The sequence below is a fragment of the Magallana gigas genome, chromosome 8 (genome assembly GCF_963853765.1).
Source record: "Magallana gigas chromosome 8, xbMagGiga1.1, whole genome shotgun sequence".
In the NCBI taxonomy this organism is placed as follows: Eukaryota; Metazoa; Mollusca; class Bivalvia; order Ostreida; family Ostreidae; genus Magallana; species Magallana gigas.
This window is the reverse complement of record NC_088860.1, coordinates 27,381,273-27,402,492: the sequence shown is the minus strand read 5'-3', so window position 1 is coordinate 27,402,492 and position 21,220 is coordinate 27,381,273. Positions and strand designations below refer to the sequence as shown.

Here is a 21,220-nt window from a genome sequence, read left to right as displayed (position 1 = left end):
CCTAGCTGACAATTCTTTGTTATGGGAACAGAACTCAACTCTTGTTTTTTATTTTTTTTTTTTTATATTTTGAATTTCCAAGTTTAGACGAAAAATAATGTGACACTTTACTCATGTTCAAAACAAATGAGCAGATGAAAAAAAAAGAACTTTTACCGATATATCGAAAACAAGGCACGAGATTTGTTTACATAGCAAAGAATTGTTAGCTCTATATCTTGGCTTTTAACTCACCGACTTACTCGTAAAATTTAAATTGATCATTACAAATGCATTATCAATTTACTTAAACATTGTAAACGGTAAAAAAAATTAACCAAAAGCGTGAACATGCCCCATTAATTATTACATAGTTACAACGGTTAAGGAAATAAGAGAGACAAGTCGAAATTATTTCATTATTATTGCCCCAGGATGGGGAAGTCAGGAAGCACCATTACCAATATCGTCATTAAAGGGGCATGGTCACGATTTTGGTCAAATTTTGTTTTTCTGTTTTTATTATTTGAAATGCTTTAGGAATGCATTTCTAATGATCAAATGAAATTTGGGTGCCAGTCGTTGAGTTTTAAGCAAGATACAGGGCTCACAATTCTTCGTCATGTAAACAAGGCTCGTGTCCTGTTTTAGTTTACATAGGTTCAATATACCTTTAAAAAACCCTTTTAAAGCTGGATTGTCTATCTTGTTATTAATTTAAAGCATAAATAAACAGTTCCTAACGATTAACACATTTATTTTTGGTTTAAACTGGAATTTTCACTTCAACATTCGAAATGTAAACAAACGCTTTGTTTACATAGCGAAGAATTGTAAGCTCTCTAATTCGCTTATAACTCATCAAATGACACTCAAATTTTGGTTACCTATTAAAAATGCCTTATTTAAGCATTGTAAAGATTCAAATCGAAAAAATAATTTTTGACCAAAATCGTGACCATGCCCCTTTAAGGTGTATATATAAGCATTAAGTTCTTATTTTAGCATATCGTCGGCCCTATAACACACCAGTTAACGCTCGGTACTCACTTTTTTTGCACGACCTGGTGTGTTTAAGGACCGACAATCCAAAATAAGTATTCAATGCTTAAGGGGAAATTATACACTGAATTGTAAATCATAACGACTATTTTCCATTTGTGGTACATCTCAGATAATACGTAGTTAAACTTCAACATTAGACATAAGCAATTGTGGAATTAACATTTTGTTTTAGAAGTTTTGTAATCAGAATTAGCATAGACATAATATTCTACAAAACATTGAATTGCAAAGACTTTTATTAAGAGTTTTTTTTTTAAAGAAAAACGACACTCAGGTTACACAGTAAACTGACATCGAAAATTAAATCAACAGCATTCAACACGAAGGTCATCCGACACAACAAGTCTTTCAAGTTAGTGGGTCTATAATCTTCTTTTAAGTGACCTTTGTTAAAACCACTGGGTTGACTGATCACTTGATTAGTTGATAAAACGCCATAATGTTACAAACGCACAGAACACCAGGACTGGAGATGAAAACAATTTCCCTGCAAAATACAGATGGAAGCATACAATGTAAATGTCTTTCTTTAGATTTCTATAAACCCAACTTTAATGCTAATCACAGATATTGTCATAAAGATCAAATAAAAGAGTATTTTTCTATTCTCTTACGAATGCAATATGACAAAATTAAGTGGAACGAAAGTATCTATTTAGATCTATGTTAAATGTTAAAGGATTATATTATCAATTAGAGTTATTGCAAATGAATACCTGAACTGTTTTCTGCACATTGAGCAATAACGGCCCCTGAGCAACCGGCATATCCGGTCGTTTCGTCACTTCCGTCATCACAGTCTGATGAACAGTCACAGATAAATGCCTTGTCGATACAAGTTATTCCCCCTGATTTACATGTAAACCATCCAGCTGGACAAAGCTATTAATACATAAAACATATCACCATTTTAATATCACCATTTTAATAATTATATAGCTCTGTTAGTGAATAATGAATTAGAAATTTGATTTACTCTACACGTGTGTTGATGAAAATGAGGCAAGGGGGGCTCTTAAAAAACTGAAATACTCCGTAAGTGATATATGCATTAAATATCTTTTATCAAGATAAATAATTTTCATTCAATATTTTTATGATGATTTATAAAAAAACCATTTTATGACCTTCACACAACATGTCAATGGGTTTACCTGTACGTAGGTCCCGGCGGCGGGGGTGGGACAGCTCTGGGAGTTACAGTCATCCAGATCACTGGTAGAGCCGATGCACGATTTCCCGCCATTAGCTGGTTTTGGGTCCGTACATGTCCTGGCACGTGACCTTTTCCCTCCTCCACATGAGACAGAGCACGTGCCCCAGGACCCCCACTGGCTCCACGCACCGTCAACTATGAAAGAAAACTCAAAATTTAATTTGCAGGGAAGTACATGTACCTTGTTAGTTTTTTTTTTTCAAAATGAAAAACTGTTAATGAACGCTGTTACCTATAATATGAAAAGTTGGCTATAACAATTCCAAGGTAAGTGTTTATTGACGAATTTGCCAACGTGAATTAAATACACAGCTTGGCAAGCAATTCTATATCTGTTTTATTACTGTCACTTATACGCTTAAATATTTGCCTTTCATAAGAATATCAATTTAGTTAAATCAAAATGAAGTTACAAGAGAAACCTGAAGTATTATCATAAAAATACATATGTCAAAATTCATTTCTTGGAAATTTTCTCCTCGAGCCATTAATAGATAAGCAATTAAAATTTGATGCTTTCTCTGTTACTTCAAATGAGATATCATTGATGTAGGCACAGGGGCCAAGCCTGTTTTAACATTAATTTCAATGTAACCATAAATAAAGAAAGGGGTCGAACTCTGACCCAGATAAAAAACTACCAGCTCGCTTCAAAAGCCTTATAAATCTATTTATTTTTAAAACACTCGCAATATGCATCTATTTTTCGGAAAAGTATTGTCTGAGATACACTCATGCCGAATTTCAAGTTGATGGGTCTTAAAATAGCGGAGATATACGTCATTATTTTCTCGAATTCGCCAGTTTATTTCTACTCGGACATTTACCGGTCCAGGGTTCACGATGGGATTTTGCCTCTGACAACAGCAATATTGCAACAAGTCGAGAAACATTCGCACTAATCTTTGAAAATCTCACATCAAGCGCATGCTATTTACATCCTTAAATTCCGATAAAATTCCTTAAATACTCTCCAAACTGAACTTTTATTCTGCAGCCACATCAACTTCTGACCAGACCGGCCATTGTGATAGCTAATGTTAAACTCAATTTCATTGGTTAATATTCCTGATAGTCCAATCAGAATCAATCCTTCTCGAAAACGTCAAAATGGCTGGCCCTGTCAGAAGTCAATGTGGTTGCAGAATAAAAGTTCAGTATGGAGAGTATTTAAGGAATTCTATCGGAGTTTTTGTACGTAAGTAGCGTGCATTTGATGTAAGATTTTCAGAGATTAGTGCGAATGTTTCTCGACTTGTTGCAATACTGCTGTTGTCAGAGGCAAAATCCCATCGTGAGCCCTGGACCGGTAAATTTCCGAGTAAAAATAAACTGGCGAATTCGAGAAAATAATGACGTATATCTCCGCTATTTTAAGACCCATCAACTTGAAATTCGGCATGAGTGTATCTCAGACAATACTTTTCCGAAAAATAGATGCATATTGCGAGTGTTTTAAAAAAAATAGATTTATTAGGATTTTGAAGCGAGCTGGTAGTTTTTTATTTGGGTCAGAGTTCGACCCCTTTCTTTATTTATGGTTACATTGAAATTAATGTTAAAACAGGCTTGGCCCCTGTGGATGTAGGCAATGCAAAACCCCCCACAATAACCGTTTCTAACCATTAAGAGCAGAATATAACACAAATTATCACATGAACTGAACTCCTGGAGAGCTGTCACAATCACTCTGTTAAAATCAAAGAATTATACATGTGTAATTGGATTTATTATAAGTTCAGAAACTACACATTTACACTACTGTTGATGCATGCTCTCTCTCTCTCTCTCTCTCTCTCTCTCTCTCTCTCTCTCTCTCTCTCTCTCTCTCTCTCTCTCTCTCTCTCTCTCTCTCTCTCTCTCTTCTTTTTCTTTCGACCGTTGCAAGCAAGTCAGTAATAATACTAGACCCTCTCGAACAGACTACCACTATTGCAGCTCTTTACTACGACTACTGCCAATCTCTCTCAATCAAGCCGTTGTCTGAACGAGGTTGATGAACGAGGCAGTTATCGTTTAAAATCTCATCATGAAATGTTTAAAGATATTAAGGTTATGAGCCTTCTTACTGATGCAGACTTGTGTGTTACAATCCTGATTTTGTGACGTCACTCCAGCACAACTAGCGCCACCGTACTGAGGAGCAGGATTTGTGCAACTGCGCGTGCGCACTTGTGTTCCTCCGCCACATGATACGGTACAGGTGCCCCAGGCTCCCCAACTAGATAAACCGCCATCAACTGAAACACATAATTGTTTGGTCAGTCCTGTCGACTTGTTTAAGAATAGAGATGAGTATGGGTAATATCAATGATGAATGTGTTAAAGAAGTTCTGTTCTTTTTTATCGTGGGATTTTAAACATTAGCTTGAAATTTATTTCAATGGATTAGACCGTCCTGTTTGAAGAAAACTCCTACTTGGACAATGTTGTGTGTTGCAGTCCTGAGTTGATGTTGTAGAACCAGGACAATTTAATCCGCCGTACTGGGGGGCTGGACTGGAACAGCTTCTAGAACGCGTCTGTTTACCTCCCCCACATGTCACTGTGCATGAGCCCCAAGATGTCCAGCTATTCCAATTTCCATTAACTAGGAAAATAAAAACCGCTTTATTTAAGTAAAAATGAGGGCCATGGAAAATAAGAAAATAAGTTTAAAGATGCATCATCGATTTTGATTATTTGTAATTGTCATAACAGATGTCATATAAAGATGACATGCAACGGGTATTGTTTTTTTTGTGTTTTTTTAAAGCTTCTACATTGCATGTACTTATGTTGTGTTATTTGAAGGTTGATCTATGACCGCAATTTATTTACTTACTGGGACAGTTTTGTGTGTTACAGAATTGAGTGCTTGAAGACATCCCGGGACAGTTATCGCCACCATATTGTGGAGCGGGGTTATTACAAGATCGGGTTCGGGATTGCACTCCTCCTCCACAAGTCTCGGTACACGTGGCCCAGGATCCCCAGCTGGCCCATGATCCGTCAACTAGCATTTGAAACAAAGTAATGTAAATGATACTCTTGTTGATGTTTCAAAGAAAAAACACAGGAATAGGAATTTTCAGGTAATATGCACAGCTCAATTTTTTTATAAGGTTTTAAAAAGAGTTGCCCTTACAAACTGCTCATTGCTAAAACATAGTTTAACATACAAACATACAAAATTCTAAGTTTCATAGGGCCGAATTTCAAAGAAAAACATTGGAATCAGAATTTCCTGATAATATGCACAGCTACGCATTGTGTCCGAAATGCCTTCAGAGTTTCTCTAAATCCCATGCAGCGATTAAGAAGGCTTAGAAGTGCTTACAGACTGTTCATTAATACAACTATATTTAACAGAGGGGCACAATTCTAAGTTTAAAAGGACCAAAACCTTAAGAAAAATGATGGAATCGGAATTTTCTGATACATTACACACTTGCGCATTGTGTCTTCAATACGATATATGAGAGAATGAGATTCATACAACAATGAACGAAAATGACTGTAATTTATTTTTCTACAATATATTGGACAGTTACAGGCTCTAACTTACTCGGACAGTTGTGTGTGTTACAGCTTTGTGATGACGATGTACTCCCAACACAGTTAGCTCCAAGATACTGAGGGGCGGGGTTTGTACAGGTTCTAGTCCGTGATTGACTTCCCCCACCGCAGGTCACTGAGCATGCGCCGTATGATCCCCAAGACGCCCAATTTCCATCAACTTAAAATTTCATTAATACTGAACATTATATTTTGAATCAGATGCATTTTGTATTCAGAAGTCAAGACTACCTAATCACTGATTATATACAGATTCATTACGAAAGGAGACAATTCTTACTTGGACAGTTGTGTGTATTACAACTCTGAGATGAAGAAGAAGATCCGGAACATGCCGATCCGCCATATTGAGGGGCGGGGCTAGAACAGGAGCGAGTCCTGCGCTGGGTTCCTCCTCCACACGTTACAGTACAGGCGCCATAAGACCCCCATGAAGCCCAATTACCATCAACTAAAACACATTTCTTATAATCATAAGCAAACAGCTTAAAATTAGTTTTATAGCAACTCAACTTTTTGCCACCAGTATTAAACTAAACGTATCTTTATACTCACTTGGACAGTTATGTGTGTTACAGCTTTGTGATGACGATGTACTCCCAACACAGTTAGCTCCAAGATACTGAGGGGCGGGGTTCGTACAGTTTCTAGTCCGTGATTGACTTCCCCCACCGCAGGTCACTGAACATGCGCCGTATGATCCCCAAGACGCCCAATTTCCATCAACTTAAAATTTCATTAATACTAAACATTATATTTTGAATCAGATGCATTTTGTATTCAGGTTTTCTATAGAAGTCAAGACTACCTAATCACTGATTATATACATATTCAATTCATTACAAAAGGAGACAATTCTTACTTGGACAGTTGTGTGTATTACAACTCTGAGATGAAGAAGAAGATCCGGAACATGCCGATCCGCCATATTGAGGGGCGGGGCTAGAACAGGTGCGAGTCCTGCCCTGGGTTCCTCCTCCACACGTTACGGTACAGGCGCCATAAGACCCCCATGAAGCCCAATTACCGTCAACTTTATTGATAAAATATTAGATTTTATTTAATGTATTTTTTATTTTAGAAACATTAGAAACATTAGAAAAAAGTTATTGGTGAAAATTAGGAGATTATCTCTTTGTAAAGCTTACTTGGGCAGGCAGTCAGTGTGCATGTTGTTGATGACGTAGAACTTCCTGCACAGTTACTTCCGCCACCCACTGGCGCTGGATTATTACATGACCTAGAACGTTGCCTACTTCCGCTACCACAGGTCACAGAACATGCACCGTATGATCCCCACGATCCCCATTGTCCGTCAACTTTCAGTATGAAAAATATCAGTTACTGTAAAAATTCAATGAATTAAGGAATATGGGATACAGGGTGTTAGCCACCCCTTGAATATAAACTAAATTCCTTGTAAAGGTCGACTGGTCTCTACCGGGGCTACATCTTTACCAAATATGAAGCCCCAAATATGGGATGTGTAGTGTTGGCCATCCACATTAAGACTATTTTCATTTAGCCATTACAACTGTAAACAAATTCCCTTTTTTCAGCAAGCTAGCTCTGTCTGTTAATGAAGGTTTAATTCCAATTTCTTTTGTAGATCGACTGGTCTCTCCCGGAGCCCCATCCTCACAAAAATATGAATGCCCAAATATTGGATACAAGGTGTTAGGCAGCTCCGTGAATACTTTCAACAGTATTTCTTAACTTCTCCCCAGGCTAGCTATTTATGTCAATTGTCAGGTCATTTCAGCCAGTGACAATTTTATTCGTCACTGTTACTTACGTTTAAAAAGGGAGTTTATATGGAATTTGAATTTACAATTATTAGCATACGGATGTAAATTTGAATGCTAGTTTAAAACCGACCACAGAATACTCTTTGCTATTAAGTGAATTATACCAGGTATATCATAATAGCAATCCAACTTCTGAATGCCAAATGAATGATTATTGCATTTTTGATTTAATTTTTCCCCCGATTTTGATTTGAAGATAACTGCTAGTTTCAATTGGATTACCTCTACATGCGTTAGTTGGTGTACATGAAACGGTTTCACTTCCAGAACCAACACACTGTTTTCCGTCATAAGCTGGGGCCGGATTTGAACAGGTTCTTGTTCGAGTTTTGGTTCCAGATACTGTGCCCGACGTTGGTTGACAGGTCACAGAGCATGCACCGTATGACGCCCAAGAAGCCCACACACCATCAACTGACAGAATGCAATTTAAAAAATTGGCATGCATAATTAAATTTTGAGGCCATTTTTTCTTTTCTTTTTTTTTTTTTAGCCGGGCTCTGCTGAAAGCAGAGTCCTGGCTGTAGACAGGAAATTGCCAATATTACTATAAATAGCACAACTTCAAAAGTAAACAAAAAGGCAAACAGCGTCAAAGTAAAAGCTTCCGCTATACCAAATAGTTAGACAAAGAGCCACGTTTTGTCAAAAGTATTGGCATTTTGTTTCTTTTTTTTTAATTTCGAGAGAATTGTCTAACTTTTTGTTTTCTTATTAATAACGTGTTTTTAAAACAAGACTATGCATTTTGGACACATACAATGCGCATGAATTTTCATGAACTGCTTTGCTGCGCGTTGAAGAAATGGGGATTGAATAAATAACGCTTGTTGCAAAATTCAAGGCAGCAACTGTTGAAATTTTTTTTCTACTAGACAGACATATTTTTGTTTACAAAATTTAGTCGCTCTCTGACGCTTTGCCGACATTAAAAGCAAGAGAGAGAGAGAGAGATTTTCAGTGTTTACTACACAATATGCATAAAGACACACCAAAAGAGTCCGGCTTTCAGTACTTTGATTATTTACTCACCAGGTGGCGGTTTAGCACAATCTTCGTTTACTTTTCCATCCCCGTCATCATCTATGTTTGAAGATGTAATGATTTAATGTTTTACATGTAAATTGTTTTATAGAATAAAACTTAGAAAACGCATAAATAGCTATTTCACATTTACAAACATTCATCGAAAAATGGTGTCACCTTTGTTTTGGTTGTCCGGGGTACATAGCTCCTCGTCGATTTTTCCGTCACAGTCGTTGTCTATACCATCTCCTGTAACTGTCGGCGTAGGGACACAGACCTAGAACAAATCAAGTTTAGTAAATTTTCTACAATTTCAAGTCCCAAACACTTATAGAACAATTTAATTCACATCTTATCATTGTGTATTTTGTGAATGCTTTTAAAGAAAAAAAAAGTGTTTGTTATTTATCAACCAACATAAGTTATAAACTTTCTGCAAGTTGATTTCGCAAGCTTTTTCAAGATGTAAATAAAAACGATGACGCAAAAGCGTGGTCGAAATGTTGGTAGAGGGCTAACGCATTCGGAGACCAAAGGAAAAGCTATTTAGTCAAGAGGCCCCCGAGATGAGCAATATTGATAGTGAATATGTTTATTAGTGATGTTATAAACTGTTAAATTTATTCATTTTTTAAAAAAGCTCTGATGTCATGAAATGGATTATTTTGTCAACGACATACAGTATTTTCATATATTTGATGTCATGCCTCTTTCTCAATGTTGTTTCTCTTTATACTTTTCCTGCGCACTTGCGCAAGCCCACACAAACGTGAATCGCTTATAAATATGCATTAGAAAGTATCCATTAGAATTCAGTCCATCAAATAAAATTACTCAATCCACATCAATGAATTGTCTTTATTTGTCACAATGCTTGCTTTTATACAGGTCATCATGCTGTCGAACTTTGTGCTTAATTTTTCACATCGCAAAAATAGCATTAAAGGCGTACGTATATACAGCTTTAACGGAGACAACAAATTAGAGAGTCTATGTCAAACTTCTGTAAAAAATATTGTTAAACCTTGTCTTCAATTTCAGGGCGAACAAGAGACTTTGACATGATAGTTGATAGATTACCGTATTGACTTTGGCCATTCTCATCCCAGTGGTAAATCCGTAGGTTTCAGCGGAGGCTCGGCCGTATAAAAATCCTCCAAAAATGGCGATAGGGGATATGTGTCGGACTGTGTGGGTTCCCTCAGTAATTGATATATACCCCCCTATGAGGGTGGTTCCAGAAATTGCTTTATACACTGTATTTGTAGGAAACGCTTTACCATTAATTCTTAGACCAGAGGCTTCGCTCGCCTCAACGATAAACATAAAGAAATTTTCATACGAGCCCTGAGAGTACTTCGGGGTAGCAAATGTATAGTCTGCGCCGTACTGTTCAACAGGAGGAATGATCAGCATGGAGGGATCGGAAGGTTCGGAGGAGCTCTGCTGGGACTGAACGAATTGGGTTACCATAATTGGCTTGTCTGCAACAATCCTACAGTATGCTTTGGATGAAATAAGCTTCTGTACCATCCCTCCCTTTTTCGATATAGTAAAAGTAGAAGTATATCCTCCCGTTATTTTTACTGTGGTGCTATCTTCGCTGGCAATGAATTTGAAATAGTCACCAACAGTTCTCTTCGGGATTGGGACCGTAGCAAAGTTTTTACCCCAGGTGTCTACTGGGGTCATTTGTTCAACCAAATGATCTTGGGAGCCACCGGATCCAATTTTTGTCTTCTTGTTTCCAGAAAATACGGCAACCTTTTTGGTAGATGTGACGTAAGTTCCGGTTAGGTCGCCAGTACTGACAAGCTGCCAAGTGTCATACTTGTTTAGAGTTTCCTTTACTGTATTGCCTTTGTAGTAGTTTTTGCCTCCATAGTTGACATTCTTGGACCCAATGTGCTGCCCGAGAGTCACGCTTGCCACGGTAGAATCTTCCACCCCTACAACCATCAGCTCACACTGCCTGTATGGTGGATACCACGTGATGACGTAGTACTCATCGGACAAGACGTCGAGAGGAAGACCGACAAAGCCATCGTTGGAGTACCTTTCCTTATTTATTCCGTAGATGACAACTTCATCGGATGCTTTTACCAATATTCCTATCAAACGTAAAATACTTGTACTATCAAAACTCTATGACGTCTTAAAAACACAGAGAGAGAGAGAGAGAGAGAGAGAGAGAGAGAGAGAGAGAGAGCGCGTTACCTTTACTCTCTTTTCTTGATCCAACAACTCTTATTCTGTAATCAAAAATCAGCTGTTTCACACTGCCTGCCGTTATAGAGAATGACGCTGAGATTTTTGGGCTGGTACATTTTGGTGAGTCTACCTTTACACTGACCACAGTGGTCCGAGCGGTCGTCACAAACAGCTCGCACTGTACGTACGAACCCATGATATAGTTTTCCATAAAACCAATGATGAAGTCTGTACCACGATTGTCGGGGGCACCTGTCAATTGATTAAAGACATGGAAAACAGAACAATACCAACATTCGGAAAAAATCTGACTTAATATTGAATTTCTCTTCTCTTTCCTTCTCCCTACTTCTAACATTTTCCCTTGTTCCTTTTTGGACTTTTTAGTCAGGATCATTAAGTTTTGTCATAAGGAAAAAACCCTTCATATCATTCAAAACTTTTATACAATGAACTAGTATTATAAAAAAGAAATAACTACATTTCTTAAAGGTACTTAGACACGATTTAAGCTAAAAATTTCAAATTTTGCTTGTCTGTTTTTAATGTTTAGAATGGTTTATATGGTCAATTTTAATGCCTTGTCAAAATTTGAATGTCAAATATTGAGTTACAAGCAAGATACTGAGTTTGAAACTTTTTGTTTTGTCAACAAAACCCGAGTCTTGTTACTTTTTACATCTGGTTTTTTTTGTTAGGGGGGCATAAGTTTCTATCAAATGTTGTTTTTTTGTTGTTGATAATATTACTTAAGAACACATGGAATGAGTTTACTACGAATCGGGTTTTTCAAAGAAATGGTAATTCCTTACTTTACATTATTTGTGAACAAATATATGACTCGAGCTTTGTTTACATAACAATGAAAAATTACATCTGCATCTCTCTTACGAATTAAATTCTAACATTCAAATTTTGGTGAATCATTCAAATAGCAAAAGTAAATTATATTATACATAAAAAAAGTAAAAATATAAATTTTGATATTAAATCGTGTCTAGGTCCCTTTAACCTTCTTATTTAGATTATTGTCCAAGTCGATTTTCACTTTTCTTTCAATTATTGAATATTGCTATTTATTTGTTCAATTTTTTTTATGTTATCTGACGATGTGTATTGTTAAAAGCCAATTATGTGTCATTCAAATGTCAATGCCATCTCTTTTCAAAACGATTTCCCAGGTAAAACCATTTTTATGCAAACCGTTCCTTCATCGTGCGAACGTCTCACCTAGAACTGCAGTGGTGCTAGCCATGAGGCAAATCGCCACCAGATATAGAGTACCTTAAAGAAAACAAAGAACATAAAATGAGTCTATTACAAAACTGAATCAAATGAAGGCCAATCGGATTTGAACCGTTGACCTATAGTCCTATAAAGTCTGCATTTTACATGTAGTTGATCCAAAATTGACATTTAATTTTTTTAATCTTTGCGCATTTGAATTCAGAGCGCTGAATCTAATCTGGCATACATGCACAAGAAACAATAAGCGCCAATTTATTCGATATCTTTTAAGTTTTTAGTTCAAATAAAGGTTGCGCAAGGATTTTGAGGGGTTTTGTTTCCATATATAATTAGAATACTCACAGTAAAGGGATTAAAAGAGTATTAGTATTGGTAGTTTTTGTTGTAATAGTAGTAGTAGTAGCAGTAGTTGTAGTAATAGTTGTAGTAGTAGTAATAGTATTAACAGTATTAGAAATTGTACATACACAGTTTAGTACATGTAAATGTAGTATGGTGATCATGATACAGTTGGGTTTTTTTTTTCATAGTTTCGGCACCAAGTCGAATTTTGATGCATTTGAAAATAGTTTGAGTCGGATAATCACTCAAGTAATTGAAGTTCATCTTGATTTATTTGGAGGGAACAAACATTACAGCATTGATTGACAATTACTGTTTTGAAGTAGAAGTGATAGTACTGTTGAAGGGGTGGAGACTGTAATCTGGTAATTGTGTCATTAAGGTTTTTTTTATTTACCGAAGTTGATGGTACAGTGTAACAAGAAATGTACACAGAGAGGAAGTGCGACCATGTATCATTAGTTTATACAAAGGGTTGTTCAATATGTAATGTGCATTGTACGATATCTCGGAAGCATTTAGATAAAACAGCGAAATGAACAAAACATCCTTTCAAAGTATTCTGCATCTTTCACGGACTTTGTGCAATCGGAAATTTCTTTCTCCACCTACGAATTATCTCAAAAGATATTTTATCTGACCCATACACTTCTAAAACTTCATTAATAGTATGCATTATCAACTGACCGAATTTTGAGCGAACTTCTATATTTTTAATTTCCTCAATATTTTTAATCTGTTTCTCAACCATTATTACAAAGGTATTGGATAGAGCTATCAAAGTGTATTATCATCATGAAATCAGGCAAAGCGTTATAGCTCTGTGCAACAATACATATTACATGCTAATATCGAACATCCATCGTACTTAGTTTTCATAAAGTTAACGTTTATTAAAGAGGTTCCCTCCTTCGTTTTGGGGCAGCTATTTTGGCCCCCCTCTAGGTTGAAAATAACACATCATATATTAAATTTGAAAATTTATATTATAAAATGCCAAATAAATTATATTGAATTAAAAAAGTTAAGGAAAAATAACCTATTTACAGAGTTAAGTAAGGGACTATATTTTGTTTGGGGGGGGGGGGGGTAAGAAGAAAATAAAAAATTTTCATATTCAATAGTTCTAGAGTAATGTAACCATAGCTTCTGTGCATAATGTTGTTCATAACGTATTTGAACAGGTTTTTGTTAAAAAAATATTCTATGGACATGCATTAGCATATTTAGCTTAAACTAATATTTCATACAAGCTATTGAAAATTTCACTCGAAATTGAAATTACGGTAGATAAGAAAAGGCGCCTAACACGACAGTCTATAACCTACTTTACATTTACGAGTAAAACAAAAAAAATGTAATATTTTTTTAAAGGCATTAAACATATAACTACATGCAAATTTACTTTTAATTCATAAAAATAAGCAAAATATTGATTCTTTAAAAAAACCAACTATATCAGAGAGACCAGTTACAATATTTATATGTATATCAAATAACACTACTGGCTCTACTGAAAGTGCCATTTTTTACTGATAATTTCTGATATTGACTGATACTGCACTGTTATTGCTGAGAATTGCTGATATTTACTGATAATTTTACTGTTGTTACTGATAGATATTAAGGCACAGTCAATGTGCTATGCCATTGCCGATGTGAAGACCACTCTAGATTCACAATTCTAAATTGAGACGCCACTCCAGCACAATGCCAGTACATCACTATGTCTTCCTATTGTTAATTAATCGATTCAGAAATTTAAACCAATGTTTTAAAAATCTGCTTCTGTGTTTTATGATGGGTACAGCGTTAGCTCACAAATCTTTCTAAAAGATAAGCTTGTCTACAGTAGTACAGTGTTCCCAGAACCTTTACTATGGAGTCGATGCGTATTTCAGTGAAAATCGAGAGCGCTAGCAAAAAGTTAAGAAAAAAAGAATGCTAATGTTTGTCTAAAATTAGCTTACATGTATTTCATGCCATATCTTAAATTTTACATAAAAGACCCATATTTTATTTTTTTCATTTTCAATATCTTAAAGATTTTTCCTACAAAAGTTTATTGTAATTTGAGAAAAAGTGAGACATTTATTAAATAATTTCATTGCATTTTGAATCTTAATGACTAAAATTTATTAGTGTAAAAAGTCGAAATATTAATTAGGTGAAGAAATTGTAAAATTTTTATGATAATTTTAATTTTCTTTTTTGTTTAGAAGAGTATTAAGTTTGTATTTGATGCAATGATTCATTCCGATAAAAAATTTAAGGAGAAAAGCGATTTATGTTCATATTACATGAAAATACACCGGAGCGCCGAAAGAAGCAAATAGACCCCAAATTTTTGGTTTTGAATTTTGGTTAAACTGTGTGTGTAGATTTAAAACAATATTTAAGATATTAACTTTATGACTTTTGATAGCAGAATCGAACGTCCATTAATGTTTTTTTATGCCAAAATACGACATCTAGTCTAGTCAGGTTTTACTAGTATTACTTTTGTACATATTCAGTTTTCCTCGCAAATTTCTCCGAATTATGTACAAAATTTTCGTAAAAAAATAACTGTTTTAATATTAAAGTAATTATATCTTTTTATGAGGGTAAATATATTTATGTTTTTATCAAGAACTGAAACTAAGCATAGTAGTATAATACAATAGTATAGTAATAGCAAAGTACATGTAGTATAATATAATCAGAATATAAAGCGCGATTAATAATTCAGGTTTTTTTTAAACAAATAGGTAGAGACTATTTTTTTTTCAAGATATAATATTTAGAGGTTTTTTTCGGGGGATGGGGGGGGGGGGGGGGTTCTACTTCAATATTAAATGAAACATTTTGTGTCATTTTAAAAGAAAACAAATAAACTCAATAAATTGGTACAATAAATTCTAAGAGGTGTACTTACCCATTTTGCAGAGGTATTACAAACTTTAATTGACCCGTACTGGTCAATCAGTTTATATATAAACGAGTAGGGCAAAAACCATTGATCCTTAATTAACCACGTGGTTATTTGGTATACTTTGATAGGCTTATACTTCTCTCAGAGAGAGAGAGAGAGAGAGAGAGAGAGAGAGAGGGTATCTGTGAACGAGCTTATAATTTTTTCACAAAATTAACATGTTTATGTTTATTTTTATTATAAATATGTAAAACCGAGTGCGGTTCCTTTAACGTTGGGACCAGTTCAACACGTTTTGAAAAAAATATTTTTTTTTTATATAAAAAATTATTTTTAGTATCGTCGATATTAACGCACCTTAAATTAAAATTGTTCAGAGTTTGGCCGAAATAATTGATACTTTCATAAACAATAAATGATTGTTTTAACTTTGTAGCTCAATAGGAAATATCATTATAAGAATAATATAAGATTTCTCAGCCAAATTGATATACAGTCTCATGTTTAGATTTCTTCTTTTCTCATACGCTTACGTAGTTTGACAATTTACACATAAAGAACAACTCGGCAGGTTTGAATTATCCAAATGTTACATGTTAATGTAATTAGGGGTTTTTAGGGGCCAAAAGTCCAAAATTCTTATCACCCATATCTCAGAAAGGAAAAATATATTGAAATGCAGTACAGAAGAAAAGTTGTTCAAAATGATGTTATTAACAATATGCAACCTTCAAACTTTCGTTAAACGGCCTCTATAAGGAGATAAGGGATCGGCCCCTAAAACCTTCTTTCTCATATATCTCCAGAACGGTAACAAATTGCTAAACACTTGTTGAACAAAATGTGTTTAGAATTAAGTGACCTTTCATTTGATATCAAGAAAAAGGGGCTGGCCCCTTAAATTAGGGGATCAAAGGGCTCTAAATCTTTTATCTATAGCCCTTTACTGAGGGATATTTTGTAAAATGTTATAGAAGCAAATATGTTTATCTCACAGTTATGTATCTAAGCAATGTAATGATTTTATCATGTGTTATGTAATTAGGGGTATTTAGGGGTAAAAAGTCCAAAATTTGATCACCCATATCTCAGAAAGGAAAAATATTTTGAAATGCAGCACAGAAGAAAAGTTGTTCAAAATGATGTTTTTAACAATACGCAACCTTCAAAATTTCGTTAAATGGTCCCTATATGGAGATAAGGGATCGGCCCCTAATACCTTCTTTCCCATATATCTTAAGAACGGTAACGAATTTCTAAACATTTGTTGACAAATGTGTTCAGAATGAAATGACCTTCCATATCATTTCAAGAAAAAGGGGCTGGCTCCTTAAATTAGGGGATCAAAGGGCTCTAAATTCTTTAATCTATAGCCCTTTACTAAGAGCTATTTTGTGAAAGGTTATTTAAGCTGAATTAGGTATAATACGTTTATATATCCTAACAATATAATGATTTTCTCTTGCGTTACGTATTAAGGGTTCTTTAGGAGCCAGAGGTAAACAAGTTTAATCTTTTCTATCTTAATTTGAAGAAATGCAAGTCTTTAAAAAGGCAATATAAGATAAGTTATAAAATGTGATACAATAAAGCATTAGTTCTCCACTCTTTTTCCATATCATGTTTTTTTGTCGAAAATCAAAGTCGATGATGTCAAATTTCCTTCTAAAAATCGGACGGAAGACCTCCTCGTTGCTCGCAACGAGATCGTGTCTAGTTTTAAGTCTGTTTCGTTTACAGATTTCAGTAACAAACGTATTAATTCTTGATACAACCACAATGCTTTAAATGAATGCAGTGGCTAAAGCATCTTGTGGGATCACTGTGCATTATGGTAGAGAAGTCATCTTAACAGAAAGAATGCTGTAAATAAAAGATGGTTAAGACTTCCTTAAATTAACAATTGGGTCCTTTACTTTTTTTAAAAATTATTTTATATCCTTATATTCTCGAGCTTAGAATATGTTCGCACCATTACAAATTAAATTTTAAAGCTATTTAGATATTTCTATTCATGCCTTGAACTCGACGATAAAATTGTTTGGCTATCAAAATGTGTGTGGGTTTTTTTTTCCTTTGTCATGCACAAACGTATCTAAACTGTATTAAAGCTGACATGAGTTCATAAAAGCATTTGGTCGCCAAATTAGTTTCGATCGCTCCTCTACTGCCACTGGGGTATATATACCGGTTGAGAAAGTTACGGTCGGTTGCTTTCCGATCGAGGCATTCAGGCTGCACGGACTTCTAAATGCATGAACTACATATTGTAGTAAAATGTTTAAAGTAAATAATAAAGAAAACAACAATCAGTGAAATACAAAATATATATTTATTCTTTGAAAGGATTTCCCAGGTTTACCTTATTATTTTGCACAGACAGTGCTTCTTTACTTCGTATGCACATCGAACACGTGTGTCGTTCATACAGAGTGAATAACGTCCGCATCTTTTTGAAAACCCCGGTGGCACTACATCCAACAGTAGATAAATGATTATCACAGTAAATCCAAGAAAGTAACAACCTTTCCATACAAACACGCTCCATTTCTAAAATTCATGCAATCATTGACATTGCTCGATCTGCCACAGTGTGTGGTTTGCGCATGTGCGATGTTATAGTATACACAGGAAAACGGTCCACAATGATCGAGGAATTTTATAAGTATCTGCGCCTGGATTTCAGTCTGTCTTGTTTCGTCGTTTATTGGATATATCTTGCCAGTGCAGTGGTTGTCATTTTATTTTTCTTCAAAACACGTTTCTACACGTCTTTTCGTCCAAATTAACGTGTTCGGGTGTATGAAATTCCTGAATGCGGTGACGCATGAATAGTGCTCTCAGCCTTATATAGCCATTATAGGGGTGTGTAGCGATGAGCAGAACAATAGAAATCGACATCTAATATGGCGGTAGTCGGAGATAAAAGGGAAATAATGCGTATTTATGAATTCATGTCAGCTTTAAAATGAGTTGACATAGACAAGTTGAAAAAATATTAACACAAAATATGTGTATTTAAACAATAAAATGTTTTCTTTGATAATTCATGATATGAAGGCAGCGACATCGCAGAACAGCTGGCCCATAGGCCACATTGCTCACCTGAATAATACTTGTTGTATCACTCTATCTAGCTCTTAAAAATTGAATTATAAAACTGTAATATGCGAGGGTTGTTCGTAAATTATTGAGCTGACACGAATATTTCCCTTTCTAAGTAATGAATTTGGTGTAAATATGGCATAGACATTGAAGAAACCTAAAAAAAAATGAAGAAAGTGATATTTAAAAAAACCCAATGAATTTTGAACTTTGAACCCTTCCCGGGGCTCTTCTTGTATTAGTACGGTTCACAGTTTTGAATTTACACTAATATTTCTTGACAAGTAATTTCTCATTGTAGCATTGTAGGTTTTTTTTTAAAGTATTCTATAACATTTCTGACATATACATGTAACTGCCAAATCTTAATTTCTGTGTATACTCCAAGTCAGTCTGATTAAAACCAACCCCATCCCTTTATACTCGTCTGGGTCAAACTGGTATCCATAGGAGGTCATCTTCACGCGACCTTTACTTCTGACCAATTAGTAAAGAGCTCCCTCTGATTTGGAAAATATATTGAAACTCTTCAATAGAAGGTGTAAAAATCCTGCTTATTTTCTATGTAACTAGTTATTCCTCTCATAAATTAGATAAAAGCATGTCTGTGATTGGTTGGGTTATATTTAGATTGTATGTAAGTATAGAGGTCGTGTGAAAATAACCTCTTATCAATACCTGTCAGACCCTGACGAGTGAAAGGAGAAAAAATTTGGATGAAAATTTAATAAATTTGACACATCTGTTTATTTACACAAAACAAGGCTAAGGCATGTTAAAAAAACCCAGATCTCGCATGTAAACGGACTATATACAGAAGTAACGAAGTGCTATACATTCATGAAAGAGTTTTGAAGAGAACTGGGTTTTTTAGTATAAGTGATCTGTGCTGCATTTGTGTATTACAATATTTACAATTTTATAGCTCTTTCATGGTCAAACTTTTGATCTTTAATGTATTTATAAACTATCAATAAATACAAATTCACGAAACATTACCACAAATGCCAAGCGTATGATGAGCAGCAAGCGTTTGCTTGTTAATGTGTTTCATTATATATAATTTGTCTATTAATGTGTTATTTTTGGACTCGGGCTTAATTATGGTTAATATAATATTTTTTATTTCATTCTTTTTGGTTTGTTTTTTTGTAATTTTTTAAGGGATGTAATTGATTATAATTTAATAACTTATTGCTTTGAATTGTTAATCAAGTTAGTATGCGTCTCCTTTCATGATATAACAAATAATGTTATAATTTATCCGTCCAAACGAATACATGCTCATTTTGGCCGAGGAAATCCGTATTCACGCAAACAAGTAACTTTTTCGTTCAAACAAATAGATAAATTCGTCCTAAAAATTTTCAATTCTTCCGACCGAATCCGAATTCGTCGGAACAAATAAGTTATCCTTCCGAACACAAAGCTAATTCGTCCGAGTATTTATAGTAAAATTATAGCTTATTCGTCGAGCAAGTAGCTAATTCTTCCAAACAAATAATATTTACTTATTTTTTAATTCGACCCTTACATACTCTGTATATTACTCTGTGTATTGCATTGGTTTAGTCCCAGTATAATCTTTTGACCTGCGCCAAATATGACCTTGCATATATACATGTAACTATTGTCAATGGTAAAAAGGCTTGGTCTTAATCTCTCAACAAAGAAAAAGCCGGATCAAATTCAGAACAGAATTATTAGTAATTCTGGTTAGTTCCTTCATATGTTGGTAGACATTCTTTAAAGATCAATGCATTTTGGCTGGCTTAGAATTCTTTCATGACCCATTTCTATCAAAGAAAGCATTTAATATTTGGCAAGTCTCGTGTCTCCCGAAAAACGTCTGAATACATGTATAGTTATTGCGTATGAAAAGTATAAAATTTTAAAAATTGGAATGTGAAACTGCATTATCACGCCGAGGAAAATCTCATAATTGTTTCTTGTGTGTGTGTGTGTGTGTGTGAGTATCGGGGGAGGAGGGTGTTCAAAATGATCAATTTTAATATCATTTCTTATAAATTTCCATGACCTTTTCAAAATATATGTCTTAATATAGGCGAACTATCTGCCAGAAATCAAGTTAACACCCCCCCCCCCCCCAACTTTACCGGATGAACAGGCGTACCAGATAAAGGTTGTCCATCTCTTCAGGTGTATTGTGTTAATCTTTACTTAACACAATTGTTTAAATTTGATTTTGGCATTTTCTTTCTTCGAACAATTATCAACCATATATCAAAGTACAGCTTAAATCCGTAATGACCCTTTGGCAAAATACAATGGATAGAAATCTCCCAAAGGTAGAAGTTCATTAAGAGATTATGTAATTATAATATATATTGAACTTTTTTTCTTTTCTGCGTTATCTAAGCTTACAATTCAATGTTAATAATTTATTAACCTATAAATTCTCAAAACCTATGACCAGCAATATAGACTGAGTTTTATGTCAAAAATGTGTAAATTCTGTATTTATCTAGATTTGTTTTTTAAACTCGTCAATTCCAATTTTTAAAGACCCTTCAAGACAAACTAACACACATTTTTGTTTCGCGATTGGATGAATGTTCTGTTGTCTGAGTTTAATAAGGCTTGTACAATTATACATTTTCCGCTACCATCGTTTGATCATACCGCAAAAATGAATTTAATAATCGGTGTCCAATTATTGAATACTGCTGCTTTATCAATCAGCAACATCGCTGTGTCTGTCTGCAGGGATGAGTTTATTATGAACCA

The 21,220-nt window shown here is 34.7% G+C and overlaps 1 protein-coding gene across 1 annotated transcript; it reads right to left on the bottom strand.

The window, feature by feature from the left end:
• Nucleotides 1-1,262: 1,262 nt before the first annotated feature.
• Nucleotides 1,263-15,447, bottom strand: LOC105339946 (SCO-spondin). The gene is made up of 18 exons (XM_066069552.1): nucleotides 15,371-15,447; nucleotides 12,094-12,147; nucleotides 10,870-11,115; nucleotides 9,733-10,763; nucleotides 8,830-8,929; nucleotides 8,659-8,709; nucleotides 7,849-8,040; nucleotides 6,967-7,137; nucleotides 6,681-6,851; nucleotides 6,374-6,544; nucleotides 6,099-6,269; nucleotides 5,808-5,978; nucleotides 5,085-5,255; nucleotides 4,680-4,850; nucleotides 4,330-4,500; nucleotides 2,199-2,395; nucleotides 1,761-1,926; nucleotides 1,263-1,531 (listed from the first exon to the last, which is right to left on the bottom strand). Exons 1-18 carry the CDS (start codon nucleotides 15,372-15,374, stop codon nucleotides 1,464-1,466), a joined length of 3,477 nt encoding a protein of 1,158 aa, XP_065925624.1. The 5' UTR covers nucleotides 15,375-15,447; the 3' UTR covers nucleotides 1,263-1,463.
• Between the last annotated feature and the right edge of the window lie 5,773 nt (nucleotides 15,448-21,220).